The 15,501-nt window shown below is 49.9% G+C and overlaps 1 protein-coding gene across 5 annotated transcripts in view; it reads right to left on the bottom strand.

Annotated features, from left to right (window-relative positions):
- The window catches only part of CFAP74 (cilia and flagella associated protein 74), a 65,712-nt gene extending 54,049 nt beyond the window's left edge, over window positions 1-11,663 (bottom strand). For 4 of the 5 annotated variants that reach the window (XM_081796508.1, XM_081796511.1, XM_081796510.1 and 1 more), the window contains exons 1-4: window positions 11,641-11,663; window positions 2,237-2,322; window positions 280-364; window positions 25-162 (exon numbers count right to left, since the gene is read on the bottom strand). In XM_081796508.1, the coding sequence (XP_081652634.1) occupies window positions 25-162; window positions 280-364; window positions 2,237-2,303 (290 nt within the window). In that variant the 5' untranslated portion in view covers window positions 2,304-2,322; window positions 11,641-11,663. The other variant, XM_081796509.1, reaches the window with a different exon arrangement.
- Window positions 11,664-15,501: the final 3,838 nt, after the last annotated feature.

Genomic DNA, 15,501 nt, shown 5'->3' with positions numbered 1-15,501 from the left:
CCTCCCCGTCGCCGTCGAGCCCACCTGGTTTTCTGAACGAGCAGCTCTTTCTCCTCCTGCAGCGTCTCCAGGCGGCCCAAGGTCCTCCGCAGGCCGCAAGCCTGGAACCTGGCTGGGGCGGCTGTTTTCTTCCCACTTGGGTCAGCATCGGCGTTCCCCGGGCTTCATGCGGAAGGACAGCGGCTGCCCTCGCGCTGTTCGACCCGCCCGGCTCCACCTTTCCGCCGAGGGTGCCCAGGCTGGGGTGCGGGGAGCAAGGGGCCCGCCCAGAGTAGTTACCGGCAGCCTCCCGAGTCGGCGCCCTTCTCAGCTGCCGGAGGAAGAAATTCAACCTGGAACTCTGGAGCCTCTAGTTCATCTCTTTCTAGAAATCCAGGCAAGAGAAAAAACACAAAGTAGATGCAGACGTTCAAGTCTGAAGCACTGGGACGAACCTAGACAAGCTCACATCTGCAGGCGCGATGCTGATGGCCTTAGAGCAACGGTTGTCAAAGCGCGGCCCGGGGAACCCTGGTGGGAGTGCCTAGGACTCTCTCGGAGCGTCTTCAGTCCAAACTATTTTGCTAGTAGTACTAAAACGTCATTTGTCCTCTCACTCTCATTTCACAAGTGTAGAATGGAGTTTCCCAAAGTCCACATGACGTCTCGTGTCACAACAGACTAACACGACCGAACGGGAATCCAGCTGTCTTCTGACAAACCAGACCCTTTTCGTCACATACAACAGGTTCGGTTTTGCTATTTGCACTGAATACATATGAAAAGTTTTTCAGCTTTAATTTTTAATACACTCGATATTAAAACATGTGACTGACATACGGGTGTCTGGGTGGCTCAGTCCTGCTTAAAGAATTTTAAGAGGACACAGAAGTGGGAAGGGCCCTACTGGCCAAATTTAGAACAAATTGAGCATCAAAATGAACAGGGCAGAGGGGCCCCTGGGTGGCCCGGTCGGCTAAGCATCCGACTTACCTCGCCACACCTCACTTCTCCTTACAACACTTCACCACAGCTCACCTCACCTCAAAGCACCTCACCTCACTTCCGCTCACCTTGCCATACCTCACCTCTTCTCACCTCTCCCCAACCTCACCTCATCAAACCTTACCTCCCTGACCTCTCACCACACCATACCTATCTAACCACAACACCTGACCACAACTTACCTCACCTCACAGTTCCTCACCCCACCTACCTAACCACCCCTCGACTCAGCATACCTCACGTCATCACGCCTCACGTCACCTCACCTCCCTGTACCATACCTCACCGCACCCCGTATTACAATTCTTCACCTGACCCTGCCTAACCATACGCACATCACACCTCACTTCTCCTTGCAACACTTCACCACAGCTCACCTCACCACACTTCACCTCAAAGCACCTCGCCTCTCCTCACCTCACCACCCCTCACCTCACCTCATCAAACCCTACCTCACCAATCTCGTACCTCACCACCCCTCACCTCACCTCACTGTACCTTACTTCACAACTCCTCACCCCACCTTACCCAACCACACTCACCTCACTATATTTCACTCACCTCACCACACCAACCTCACAAACCTCACAACACGCAAACCTCACCACACCTCCCCTCACCTCAGCTCACCACACATCACCTCACCTTACAACTCCTCAGCTCACCTCACCACACCTCACCTCATCTAACCACAACACCTAACGGCAACTTACCTCACCTCACCTCACCACACCTCACCTCACCTCACAGTTCCTCACCCCACCTACCTCACCACACCTCACCTCACGCTTCACCTCACCTCACCTCACCACAGCTCAGAAACTGAGAAACGAGCCGCGCTGCAGTTAGACGGAGAACCAAGGAAACTAGTCCAGGTTTGACTGTCTTGCCTGGTGTCCAGCCCTAGCCCAAATCAAGGCCTATCTTGGATTGTCGGATTATTTTGAAATCTATAAACTTCCAGGGAAAGAAAACCAAAACAGGTCATAATCAAAGGGATAAAAACGGCATCCTATTTCTCAATAGAGATGCTGGAAATGAGAAAACTACACTCTGTCGCTTTCAAGAATCTCGGCCATAATTTATCTTTTTTTTTTCAACTAAAGACAGAATGATATAAACTTTGAGGGAAAAAAATAAGCCTAAAAGATACAGTCTTTCTAAAGAGAGGGAATTCAGGGAAACCATAAAGCACATCATTTATCTTCATTGTTGCCAAAACACCTGTTATCTGTGAAAAGACTTTTATTACCATCTTCCACAATCGGGACATTGTCCAAAAGCTCCTTCTTAGGGAACCGGTTAGCGTCTTCTTCCATCTTGGGAAGCAGAAATTAGCTACGAAAAAAATTGTAACAGGTATAGATGAATAGGATCATAGTTAAAAAACATACATATTGGATTTCATACGCATTAACAATTTCTCTTGCAAAAAGACATTAAGAAAATGGATGAGGGGCACCTGGGTGGCCCAGTCAGTTTAGCACCCAACTCTTGGTTTTGGCTCAGGTTATGATCTCATGGTTCGTGGGCTCAAGCCCCACGACGGGCTCTGTGGTGACAGTGCAGAGCCTGCTAAGGATTCTCCCTCCTTCCCTCTCTCTCTGTCCCTCCCCTGCGCACGCTCCCTCTCTCTCTCTCTCTCTCTCCCTCTCAAAGTAAATAAATAAACTTTTGTAAAAAAGAAGAAAAGAAAATGGACAAGCCCAGACTAGGAGAAAATATTTGCAGCAGAGAAATCCGACAACAGTCGTATATCCAGAATATATAAAGAGCCCCGAAACATCAACAACATAAAGTCCAAACTCCGACTGAAAAGGGGCAGGAATTTTAGAACAGACATGGCAAGAGGAGATACCCAAATGGCCAACGAGCTCGTGACACTTCGCGCAGCAGCATTAGTCCCCGGGGAAACGTGAGGCAAAACCGTCATGAGACACTGCTGCACACCTGTGAGAACGCCCCAAATCAAAAATACGAACACTGGCCCAGCACGTGACCCGGAAATCCTCCTCCAGGACGTGCCCGGGAGAAACCAGAACACATCCCTCAAACGACCTTGCACACGAGTGTTTACCCAGAGGGCCCCCAGCCGGAAAACAACCCAAGCGCCCGTCGTCGTGAGCACGTGCTGCTGCTCGGGAACGAGAAGGAACCGAACGGACGCGCACGAGCGTGTCTCAGGAGCCTCGCCGGAGGTGAAGGAAGCCACGCACGGAGGAGAACCGGGAAACCCCGGTTCAGGCAAAACTACCTGCCGGCGGCTGCGGATCTGGGGTCAAAGGCAAGGAGTGGGAGGGGCGCGAGGGGCACAGTGGGGTGGGGGATGTTCCGCATCATTTCTCGCGGTGGTTGCACACGTGATGATCAAACCTCACCCCAATGAACATGCGGGATGTGCGTGCTATATAGCATGTCACGTGTTACGGGGCAGGTCAGAAGCAACCCTTAAGGAATTTCAGAACATCCCTCAAGCTTTAAGTTATCTGAGGGACCTTAGGAGCCTGCCTGCCCAGAACTCCGTGCGGAATGTTGATATTATGCAGGAGATGCTACAATCGTAGATGAATTTGTCTTTCATGTTTCACTTGACAATTGCTTCGGAATAATTGACTGAAAAATATTTTCAAAGCCTAATAATGTTTCCTGGATGAATCAATAATAAGTCAAGGCCAGTGATTCCTTTTAAAAAATGCTGCAAAGAAACAATCACGCATTACGGTTCTGAGAGGCAAAATTTCAAGGCATCTTGTCAAATGCCAACAATATTCCTCCCACTGGAGAAAACCTATTAACCCCCCCCCCCCCATCTGTGAATGGCAGAGCTTTTAGAACATATTTACAAAGTGGCCGAGTCTGTTCTGCTCGCGCTCATGAACTCCACGTGCTCATCACAGCGCGGCTCAGTTGTCCCCCGGACGGACGGCAGCCTGATACGAGGTGGATCATCACACACACAGTTCCATTTAAGATGACATTAAACCACATACACTTCTTTTTAAAATTTTGTTTTTACATTTTATTTTTGATAGAGAGAGACAGAGCACGAGCGGGGGAGGGGCAGAGAGAGAGGGAGACACTGAGTCCGAAGCAGCTCCAGGCCCCGAGCCGTCAGCACAGAGCCCGGTGCGGGGCTCGAACTCACAGACTGCGAGATCGTGACCTGGGCCGAAGTCGGACGCTTCACCGACTGAGCCCCCCAGGTGCCCTGATACTTCTTTTTTTTTTTTAATGTTTATTTATTTACTTAGAGAGAGAGAGAGAGAGGGAGAGAATGAATCCCAAGCAGGCTCCATGCTGTCAGCGCAGATCCCGACATGGGGCTCGATCTCACGAACCTCAAGATCATGACCTGAGATGAAATCAGGAGTCACACGCTCAACAGACTGAGCCACCAGGTGCCGCTGAACCACATGCACTTTGAATGTCCAGTGAAACATGGCAGTTCCAGACAGGGAGCCTCTGATGCCTCTTAAATTCTCACTAAAACCACAGCAGAAGGATTCAGTTTTTTCAACACACGCATCTACGAGGACGCGGCAAATGGGAGAATAAACAGTTTGAACAAAACAGAAGCCGGGAGTGTGAGGTGGTAGCAGCCCTGCAGGCAGAGGTATGGACCGACCTCCAGGGGAAAACTGGAGCCATAAAAACCCACGTGCGCCCCACTGCCCGCGGAAGGCCCAGAACTCGGTGTCTATGGGGATGAAGTAGAATCGGAAACAGATTTGCTAAAACATGCGTAAGAAGCAGTTGGAACTTCCATTTCCATTTTAGGCATGTGGCCGTCCAGCGTGCCAGCCATCACACTAAAAATAACCACAAATGCTGCATAAAATTGTATGTTAATTGCCTTAAGAACCTTGAAGAATTGACTAGAAAGTAAGAAATCATCAGGTCAAAATCTAAGTGAAGGCAAGATTGTAAATAGGTGAAAGGGCCAAGGTGTAACCAAAAAAAAAAAAAAAAAAAAAAAAAGGTCTCCTTTTAAATTGGGTTAAAAGACCCATAGCGACAACCAAAAAATCTAACTGTCCACTACTAGAGAGACATCTAAAACACAAGCTTACAGAAGCACTGAAATTTTTTTAATGTTTATTTATTTTTGAGAGAGAGAGAGAGAGAGAGAGAGCGAGCAAGTGGCAGAGGGGCAGAGAGAGAGAGGGAGACACAGAATCCAAAGCAGGTTCCAGGCTCCGAGTTGTCAGCACAGAGCTCAATGCAGGGCTCAAACCCATGAACTGTGAGACCTTGACCTGAGCCAAAGTCAGACGTTCAACCGACTGAGCCACCCCGGCGTCCCGAAGCAACAATTTTACATCCACGTGTGTTCACTAATGGAGTCACAGAGGAAACGGCACAGATCGACAGAACAAGGAAAAAGTCAAAATGCAAACTCTCGTGGGAAAATTTCACACACCGCTCTCAGGAACTGATAACAAAAGCAGATAGCAGAAGTCATTAATGACACTCGCCATCATTAACAAACTGAACGTGACAGACATACAGAGAGCATACCAGAGACAGAATTGTAAGTGCTCCCTGAAGGCACACTGAATATTTACAAAAGCCGTCTCCTGGGCCCGAAGCAGGTCTCAATAGATTTTAAAAGACTAAAATGTACAAGGCTTTGTACAGCATAAGGAACATAGTTATACTGTGACAGCTTTGTGTGGTGACAGACGGTGACTACACTTGTCACGGTGGTGACTCTGCAATGTACAATATCAAATCACTACGGGGTGCACCTGAAACAAACACAATATTAATATCGTATGCCAATTATTCCTCAATAAAAACAATCATAAAAAGCTTGTTCTCTGACCAAAAGTCACCAGCCCAAATCAATAACAAATAGAGAAGTGTTTCTGGAAAATAAGAAACATACTTCTAAATAACCCATGGGTCAAGGGAAAAAAATCATGCTGGAAACAGTAAAATACTTTGAGCTGAGTTACAAGGACAGTAGCTCCAATCAACCATAGCGCGGCTGACCCCACGCAGAGCAAACTCCTGAACTTCACACACATACGGCATTAGGAAAAGGCTAAAAGTTAATGCACGAAACATCCAGTTCGAGTGGCTACAGAAAGAACTGCAAGATGAACCCAAAGAAAGTGGAAGAAAGCAGATTGAAAATATTCACAATTCATGCAACAGAAACGAACGTATGTGATCGACATGTTCCTGGAAACCAAGAGTTTGTATTTTTAAAAGACTAAAATCGATAAATATGTCAGGAAAACATTAAAAACTAAAGAAGTCACGAACAACTTTATGCCAGCAAATTTGAAAATGTAGACAACGGACAAATTATTAGAGAAATATTACTAATCAGAATCGTTTGACCAAAAAAACCTTCCGAAGTCCCATAAACATAAAAGAAACTCAATCAACAGTCAAATACATTCCCAGGAAGAACACTCCAGGCTCAGAGGCTTCCCCATCCAGTTGTGGGAAACACGCCGGGCGCAGACCACTGGGTTCACATGCACCCCCTCCCGGAGGGACAGGCAGGTCCGGACTTCTCTCGTGGGGCTCACACAGCCTTCGTCACCAGAGCCCGACACCGACAGCGGAGACCGGAGACGGGGAGCTCCTGTCGCTCAGAGCGCAGACACGAAAATGCAGAGAGAGGCATCGTTGGCCTGGATCCGCAGTATCAACACGGCATAAAACTTCAGGACCACGGCGCGTTTACTTAGCATCGGAAGTCAGCTTAATTCACCCCGGTAACAGGCCGAAGGAAGAGAATTATATGATCAACTCGACAAGTGTGGGGAAAAAGTATTGATAAACTTCAACATGCCACTTATGCTTTAAAAAAAACTTGGCAATCTTACATTAGGAACAGTCTCCTTTACTGTAACAAAGGCTACACGCTGCCGACAATGTACAGGAGACATCACGCATCATCCTAGACGTTAAAAATGTTCTTTTAAGACGGAAAACAGGGGTGCCTGGGTGGCTCAGCTGGTTAAGCGTCCGACTTCGGCTCGGGCCGTGATCTCACAGTTCGTGGGTTCGAGCCCCGCGTCAGGCTCCCTGCTGAGAGCTGGAGCCTGGAGCCTGCTTCGGATTCTCTCTGCCCCTCCTCCCCCCCTCAAAAGGTGAATAAAAAATTAAAAAAAGAAAAAGACTGAGAACAAACCAAGGGCTTCGCTGAGCTACTTCCTTCCACTGGCACTCCTGCCTCCCAGCTAGAACCTTTAGGGGCAAAAGGACCAAAAAGGCATTCAGAAATGGCAATGTTTTCAGATAACATAGTCGTGTACATAGGAAATCCAAATGAGTATACAGACCTCCCTCATGAAAGTTATTGAGACGATGTCGTAATGTCGTTAGATATAAATGCAATAATAAAAACCAAATATATTCCCATTTATCAAAGATTTGGAAAAGCTGCCATTTACAATTCCATCAAAAAATACGAACTGCGTAAGGACAAACACAACAAAAGGCGTGCAGGACCGCTAAGGAGGAAATGACGGAGCCTCACCGGGTGACGGCAAAGGAGGCCTAAATAATAAACGGAACAGATGATCCTGACACTTCAACAAGTGGGTGTCATGGGGGGAAGAGGGACCGGGAGGCCTTTTTAAGTGAAAAGGTCCGGAAGACAAAAGTCCACCTCCTGCGGTGTGGGGGTCCTGTTTGGAAGCAACTGTAAAAGACGTTTTTGAGATCATGTGGGAGAGTGACCACAAATTGGCATTAGATTTTATTAAGAAACTCACGATAATTTTGTTGGGGTTGATGATGATTTTGCAGTTATGCGAAAAGTGAGTCTTCAGCCGTTGGAGCTGTATTTACCGGCTCAAACCCACGAACCGTGAGATCGTGACCTGAGCCAAAGTCATATGCTCAACCGAGAGAGCCACCCGGGCGCCTCCAGGGTTTCTTACACAGGACACCAAAGTCATTAGCCATGAGAGGAAAAGCTGGCAGGTGGTCACGTACATTTAAATTAAAAACTTACATTCAGATGATGGCCTCGGGAGAGTGAGAAAAAAGTTACAAGCCAGAAGATAAATTCAACACATTACCCTAAAGGTCCTCCATCAAGACCACGCAAGGATTACCCACAAATCAGTAAAGAAGGTGGCAGTCCGGGGGCAATGGCAGGACTCACACAGGCACTTAACCATTGAGGGCATTCAAATGGCCAGGAAGTGGGGCAGCCATGTGTCCAGTGTGACGGCGTGCCCCACTTCATGCCTGTCTTCCTGGCATTATTAAGAGTGTTTCCCTTTAACTCTTAGCCAAGTCGTGCTTTGGACGATAAACTATTTCTTGGTAATGAACAACAACAACGACGACAACAATTGTCCAACCTCATCTGTAATTAGGGAAACGAAAGTTAAAGTCACAATCTCCTATCGTTACGTGGTCATCACACTTGGTCAGACATCACAAGCCCGACAGTGGCAGGTGCGTGAGTGAGGCAGCGGGAACGTTCACCCGGCCGTGGTGGGAGCGTGGGAGCGAGAGCGGGGACAATTACTTCCAGAGAGTCCGGCGTCACCCGGTAGAGTTAACGAGCGCGCGCCTCCGTGCGGCTCTCCCGCCGCGGCTGCGACAACTTCCCGCAAATCCAGGGACTTCACAGATTTACTGCCTTACGATTCCGACGTCGGATTCTGAAATGAGTCTCACTGGGTGAAAATCAAGGTGTGGGCAGGACGGCGTTCCCTTCTGGACGCTCTAGGGAGGATTTTTGTTTCCAGAGGTCACGCACACTCCTGGGCCCACTGGACAGCCTTCAAAGCCAGCAGCGTCAGTGTGGTCTTTCTCCTGGGGCCCCCGACTCTCTCTCTCCTGCCTCCCTGTCCCACTTCTGAGGACCCTGTGTCTGCACTGGGCACATGTGGATAATCCAGGACAATCTCCCCATCTCCTGACACCTGGGTAACAACCTCAGTTCCCTGCTAGGTCATCTAACATATTCCCAAATTCCAAGGATCAGGTCATGGATCTCTCTGGGCACCATTCTGCGCCCCCTACTCTCTGACTCAGCGGTTCCTCTCCTAGGTGTGTGCCCTACGGAAAGTCTCAGCCGTTATGCTCGTGTCCCGGAGCCGTCACAGCACAAGTGTGGCACACCGGGCGTCTGAGGACAACGGAAGTGTATTCTCTCACACTTCCGGAGGCCAGGAATCTGACATCAAGGTGCCGGCAGGGCCTCGTTCCCTCTGAAGCACTACAGCAGGGTCTGTCCCAGGCCTCCCTCCCAGGTTCCGAGAGTTCCTGGCCTGTGGCAGGGCAACTCCAACCTCCGTGTGATGCTCTGAGTGCACATCTACGTTCAAATACCTCTTTTTTTTTTTAAATGTTTATTTATTTTGGAAGGAGAGAGAAACAGAGCATGAGCGGGGAAGGGGCGGAGATGGAGACACAGAATCTGGCAGCACGGAGCCCGACGCGGGGCTCAAACTCATGAACCTCAAGATCACGACCCGAGCCCAAGTCAGACGCTCAACCTACTGAGCCACCCAGGCACCCCTTAAATACCTCCTTTGTATAAAGACGCCTGACATATGGGATCAGGGGCCCACTCTCCTCCAGTGTGACCTCATCTTACTGAATTCCATCCCCAGTGACCCTATTCCCAAATGAGGTCACATTCTGAGATGCCAGGGGTTAGAGCTTCAACCTATGATTTTTTTTTTGCCCCTGAAGAAACACAATTTAATTCATCACAGACTTAAACAACAGGAGACATAACACGACCTCAGAGAGCAGCAACAACTCTGGGAACAAAGCCCCATGGCCACCAACAGCAGAAAACACCGACAGCGTGATCCGGCCTACAGAGCGCTGGATGGTAACGAGGAAGGAGCTGGCGCCGTGTCACAGAGCGGGTGCGCCCCTTCCACACGGCTGAGGGGAAGATGGTGCACAGCGCACACCCTTCTTCCCTCTGGAAGCTTCCGGACTAGGTTCCCCAGGAGGGGCAGGCAAAGCAGGACCCGGGGTGGCCCAGAGCTGGCTGTCAGGGCCTGAGTAGGAGGAAGGCAGCCCTGAGAAGGGCATCAGAGCCCAAGCAGGGTGGAGGGGGGGCCCGCGGTGAGCCGCCCAGCTCAAGCCTGGGAAGGGTGACGCGGCCACTAGCCTCAAAGTATCTCCCAACAAAATACGCGTTCATTACAGAGGGAAAAAGTAACTTCCCAGCGGAGACATTGGCAGACACCACTTTAATTAAGTGATCAAGGCAAACATCATCTGTAATGTGACAAATGGGCCACCATGAGCCACCTGACAGGATGGAATGGGATGAAGAAAGTTGTGCATAAATTCTGTGGCTTTTCTGCCAAGGATGCATAATGCGAATCTAATCTTGAGGAAACATCAGACAACCCAAATGGAAGAGCTTTCTACAAAGTCACTGCCTGCAGCCATCAAAGGTGTCAGGGTCATGGGGGCCAAAGAAAGGCTGGGGAATGCTGTGGACCGAAAGACACCGAACAAACACTAAGTCGCTATGATGACCGAGTGCTGTGCGACGTCCCAGACTGAGTCCTTTTGCTTTTGTGACTTTACAGGATCAACTGTCAAAATGTGCTTGACTGGGCTGAGGACCAGCAGTAGTGACACATCCATGTGACTCTCTTGACCTTGATGGTCACGTGGACCATGGTCATGCCCGAGAGGGCCCTTGCAGGTAGGAGATACTCAAAAGTACGGTGGTGGTGATAAAGCTTCATGCAAGCGACTTGTTCTCAAATGCTTCAGGAAAAGGAAGATTGTTGGTGCTCAACTTGCAACTTTTATGCCAACGTGGGGTTGTTTCAAAATTGAAAAAGAATATACACCGTATCATTCCATTTATATGAAGTTTAACAACATGTGGAATTTAATTATATTGCTTAGGAATGCACACATAGGTGGGACACCTAGAGAAAAGCAAGGGAGTTAGACTCACAAACCAGCTCATGGTCCTGGGGGGAGGTCTGCCAGGCAGGAGAGGGGTGGGTTGACTTGTGCGGTGCCAACACGCTTTTATTTCTGGACTTGGGGGGTCGCCACCGATGTTCACTTTAAAACCAATGTGTACGCTGTGCTCATGAATTTCCGCACGGCTTACCCCCAGAGAGTGAGTGCGGGAGTCTCCTGAGCTGCTGCAGACCAGACTGGGGCCTGCTCCTCACGTGCTCGGCGCCCAGGCCCCACCTGCCCCTCACCCGATAAGCGTCCAGTCTCCTCCACCTGCCCCTCACCTGTCCCTCACCTGCCCCCTCACTTGCTCGGCACCTGCTCCTCATCTGTCCCTCACCTAATAAGTGCCCAGTCCCCACCTGCTCCTCACCTGCTCAGTGCCCAGTCCTTGCACACGTTCAAGGAAGGCTCGCTCAAGCCAAAACTGCGAGCGGATAAACGAGTATCCGCTGGTGGACGACTTCGGAGCGGAGGCCCTCCCGCTTCCCAGACCCGGTTATCCTACCGAGTCGGGAGGCCCTGGGGACTCCGCAGGGCGCCCTCCCACCCCGCCCGAGGTCCGCTCACCGCCGCGGCGGAGGCGCGGCGACCACACGCGGCGGGCGCGCACCGCCGGGCGCAGGGCCCCCGAGACCCGCCGCAGCAGGCGCCGGCCCGGCAGGACTTGGGCGGCGAGGGCGCTGGGCCGCGTCCGAGGGGCTACGCGGCGGACGGACCCACCTCTCTGCCGACCGGAGCGGGTCCGCGTCGGCGTCGGCGGCGGGCGGCTCCATGGCAACGGGCGGCCCCACGCGGCGGGGGAGCTCGCGCGCCGCACGCAACCCCCGTTCTCGCGATGGTTCTGTCCGGCGCGCCCCGCGCAAGCGCAGTGCGCCCGGGATGCAGGCCGCGTGCGGAGGGGCTCGGAGAGGACTGTGCCGCTGGGAGGACCGGACCCGGCACCGGGTCGGCGCTGCGGGTTTGGCCCAAGGCGACCTAAGTTCGGACGGGCTGTCAACCCTAAAAAATAGGTGTGTTCACGTAAAATCGGCATTTCCCCTGCTTTTTGCAAGGGGTGGGGGGGGGGGGGGGAGAGCGGGCACAACGTGCCGGCTGCGCTGGAGCGGAATCGAGCCTCGCCTCGCTCCCCCCCCTTCCCCCGTCCCCCGAGGCCCGAGGTCGCCGTTATACCGTAACTCCTGCCCGCCTTTCCTGTCAGGCGACCTGCCTGGCGCGGGGGTGTGTGTGACGAAGGGCACCTCCCGCCAGGCCACGCAGGGGGCGTCCGGCCACCCGAGGGCGTGGGTGCACCTCTGCCTTTGCAGAGACTTGCATGTGACTTGCAAGGTGGCTGGCCCCGCTAGCCGCGTGCTGGCTTTGATCCCTGCCTCCTGGTGCCACAGTGAGGTCCAGGAAGTCCTTTAAGTTTGTGCAGGGAAGACGATCCATCAGGGCCACCAAGCCTCGCGAAAAGCGCAGCAAAGGTGGGAACGGTGGGAGCCAGCCGGTGGCAGCACGCTCCTGCGCCCTCATCGCCCGCTGGTGTTGGCCAGGGCTTCTCCCTGCTCAGAGTGAGGGACCTCAGGGGGAGACCGAAGTCACCGTATCAGCCCCCGGTGGTAGCCCCTTTACCAGAAATTCTACTTCTCTTCCCCACGCACGCACATGGCGACATGGCGGGGCTTCTTTCTCCCCAGCTTTGCCTTTCTGGGCCTTTCCACATTAACCATCAATACGCTTTCTACTGTACAAGGAAAGGAGAGCAAAAGACTGGAAACACTCCAGTGTTCACCAGTAGGAGCTGCGGGAAGAGGGTGTCGGGAAGGTGTGCAGCCGCGCCCTGGAGCAGCTGTGAAAGACTGCTCCCATGTTCTGTCCCAGAGTGGCCCTCGGAACGTATTGTTAAGCAAGGTAATAATAAAGTTGCAGAACAGCGTGTATGGTATTTTACTAAGAAGGGGTAGAAGCAATAAGAACGTACATGGCTATTTTCCTACCTTGAAAAGTAACGTACAAACGGTTACCCACCAGGGTCAGGAAGGTGAGGTGTGTACAGAAACTAGATTTCTCCACATGTGCTTGTCCCTTTGGCTTTGGAACTGTGTAATGACAAAGCCAGAAGTAAATCAATTCCTAAAAATCGGAAGCAAAATGAAACAAATGATCCTAACGGTATGTCAGGTTGGGGGCTTAACCACACAGAAAATAATTCAAGTGACATTAAAACCCAACACTTTGTACATAAGTAGTAATGGCAAAAAGAGCTGCAAAGAAATCTCAAACTGTTTGCATTAATCCTGGTCTTGGTCATAATATTGCTGTTGCTATTTTGGAATTGTGTGAAGTGGGATAGAGCAGTTAAGTAGTGTGGTTAATATTAGGAGCCAATAAGGGCACCTGGGTGGCTCAGTAGGTTGAGCATCCAACTTTGGCTCAGGTCAGGATCTCGCAGTTTGTGAGTTCAAGCCCCACGTCAGGCTCTGTGCTGACAGCTCAGAGCCTGGAGCCTGTTTTGGATTCTGTGTCTCCCTCTCTCTCCCCCTTCCCTACTCATGCTCTGTCTCTATCTCTCAAAATTGAATAAACGTTAAAAAAAAATTTTTTTTTAAATATTAGATGCTTTTGAATATCAATGCTTTTAGCTTGAGAGAAGAGATGGAAAATAAATTAAAAACCTGTAATCTTGGATTTCAATGGGACATATTAGTATGACTTAATATCTTTTAGAAATGTATTTCTTAGCTCTATCCACTGGAAAGGTCTAGAACTGTCCAATATGGTAGCCACTGGACACATGTGGCTATTTAAATTGAAAATCAAATTAAAAAGGGGAGCCTGGGTGGCTCAGTCGGTTAAGCGTCCGACTTTGGCTCAGGTCATGATCTCACGGTTGGTGAGTTTGATCCCTGTGTCAGGCTCTGTGCTGACAGCTCAGAGCCTGGAGCCTGTTTCAGATTCTGTGTGTGTGTGTCTCTCTCTCTGCCCCTCCCCCACTCACAGTCTGTCTCTCAAAAATGAATAAATTAAATTTTTAAATTAATTAAAATTAAATACTTGAACAGACATCTTTACACCAATGTTCATAGCAGTGTTATTCATAATAGCCAAAAGGTGGAAACGGCCCAAATGTCCATCAGTGGAAGAATGGAAAAACAAAATGTGATATGTATATATAGATATAATAGACTATTTAGCCATAAAAAGAAAGGAAATTCTGACACGTACAACATGGGTAAACTTTGAAGACATTCTGCTAAGTGAAAAAAGCCAGACACAAAAGAACAAATATTGTTTGATTTCACTTATATGAGGTACATGGAGTAGTCAAATTCGCAGAGACAGGAAGTCGAACAGTGATTGCTAGGAGGTGGGGGTGGGTGTGAAATGGGGAGTTAGTGTTTAATGGGGCAGAGTTTCAGTTTGGGAAAATGGAAGGGGTTTGGCCATGGGCGGTGGTGATGCTTGCAAATAATGTGAATGTGCACAATGTTGTGACCTGTACACTTAAAAGTGGTTAAAAAGGTAACATTTATGTCGTGTATATCTTACTGTAAGAAAAACATTGTAATTAAATAACATTAAGAATTCCATTTCTTGGTTTCAAGCGTTCAATAGCCCAGTGTGGCTAGTAGCTGCTATATTAGGGCAGATATAAAAAGTTCTCATTGTTCTCCCGGGCTGCACTGGTCTAAAAACAAACCAATTCAGGACAAGCGAGCGCTCTTAGCACCCAGATTGTTGTCCCTGCATGCCATTTCCCACCAAAACAAACCATAGCTTCATAGGAAGATGACTGATTTCAGATCTGAGGCAGAAAGCACACATGATGGGGGTGCCTGGGGGGGCTCAGTTGGTTAAGCACCTGACTCTTGATTTCGGCTCAGGTCATGATCTCCCAGTTTGTGGGTTTGAGCCCTGTGTTGGGCTCTGTGAAGACAGTGTGGAGCCTGCTTTGGGATTCCAGACTGCCCCTCCCCCACTTGCACAGGCACTGTCTTTCCCTCATAATAAATAAATAAACATCAAAAAAAAAAAAAAAAAAACCAAACCCACACAAGATGGTCCTGGAGCCTCTTATCAACAGAAAGCAAGGAAATTATCAGTGAGACTAGCATCGCATCAGAGGATTCGCTAGCCGGAGGCGCTCCCACCAGCCAAAGTAAGGACAATTTGAGTATCAAAAAGAAAAATAAATATAACAGATTGAAGCACGGCAAATGTGTTAATATCCATGAGCGCATTAAAAAAATAAAATCTTCATTGATCATCTTTGACAGATGCTAGGATACTAAGTGACTATTTTGTGGTAGCAGCCAGCCATGGAGGAGGCTCCACTCTGATCTCCCTTCCAGAGAGAATTTGCATTCAGCTGCTAAGAGTGCAGCTGGCTGCCCGCCAGGTTCAGTACGCTGAGTTCACTCTCTTTCTGGGTCGTCTCTGGTCAGAGATGGAGCATGGCGGGGGCTCTAGGTGGACCATACCCATCAACCCAGGACTCCTCTAATGGACAATCTCTGCGCCAAAGTTCCTCCAACCCCTTCCTTTGGGTTGGCCCAAACTTCGTTAGATTTGCATTAGAGTTAGATTCTCTCTGCCCGATCC

The sequence above is a fragment of the Panthera onca genome, chromosome C1, assembly GCF_046562875.1.
Source record: "Panthera onca isolate mPanOnc1 chromosome C1, mPanOnc1 haplotype 2, whole genome shotgun sequence".
Classification (NCBI taxonomy): domain Eukaryota; kingdom Metazoa; phylum Chordata; class Mammalia; order Carnivora; family Felidae; genus Panthera; species Panthera onca.
Note: the sequence above shows the minus strand (reverse complement) of the source record. Positions and strands in the feature narration are given on the sequence as shown.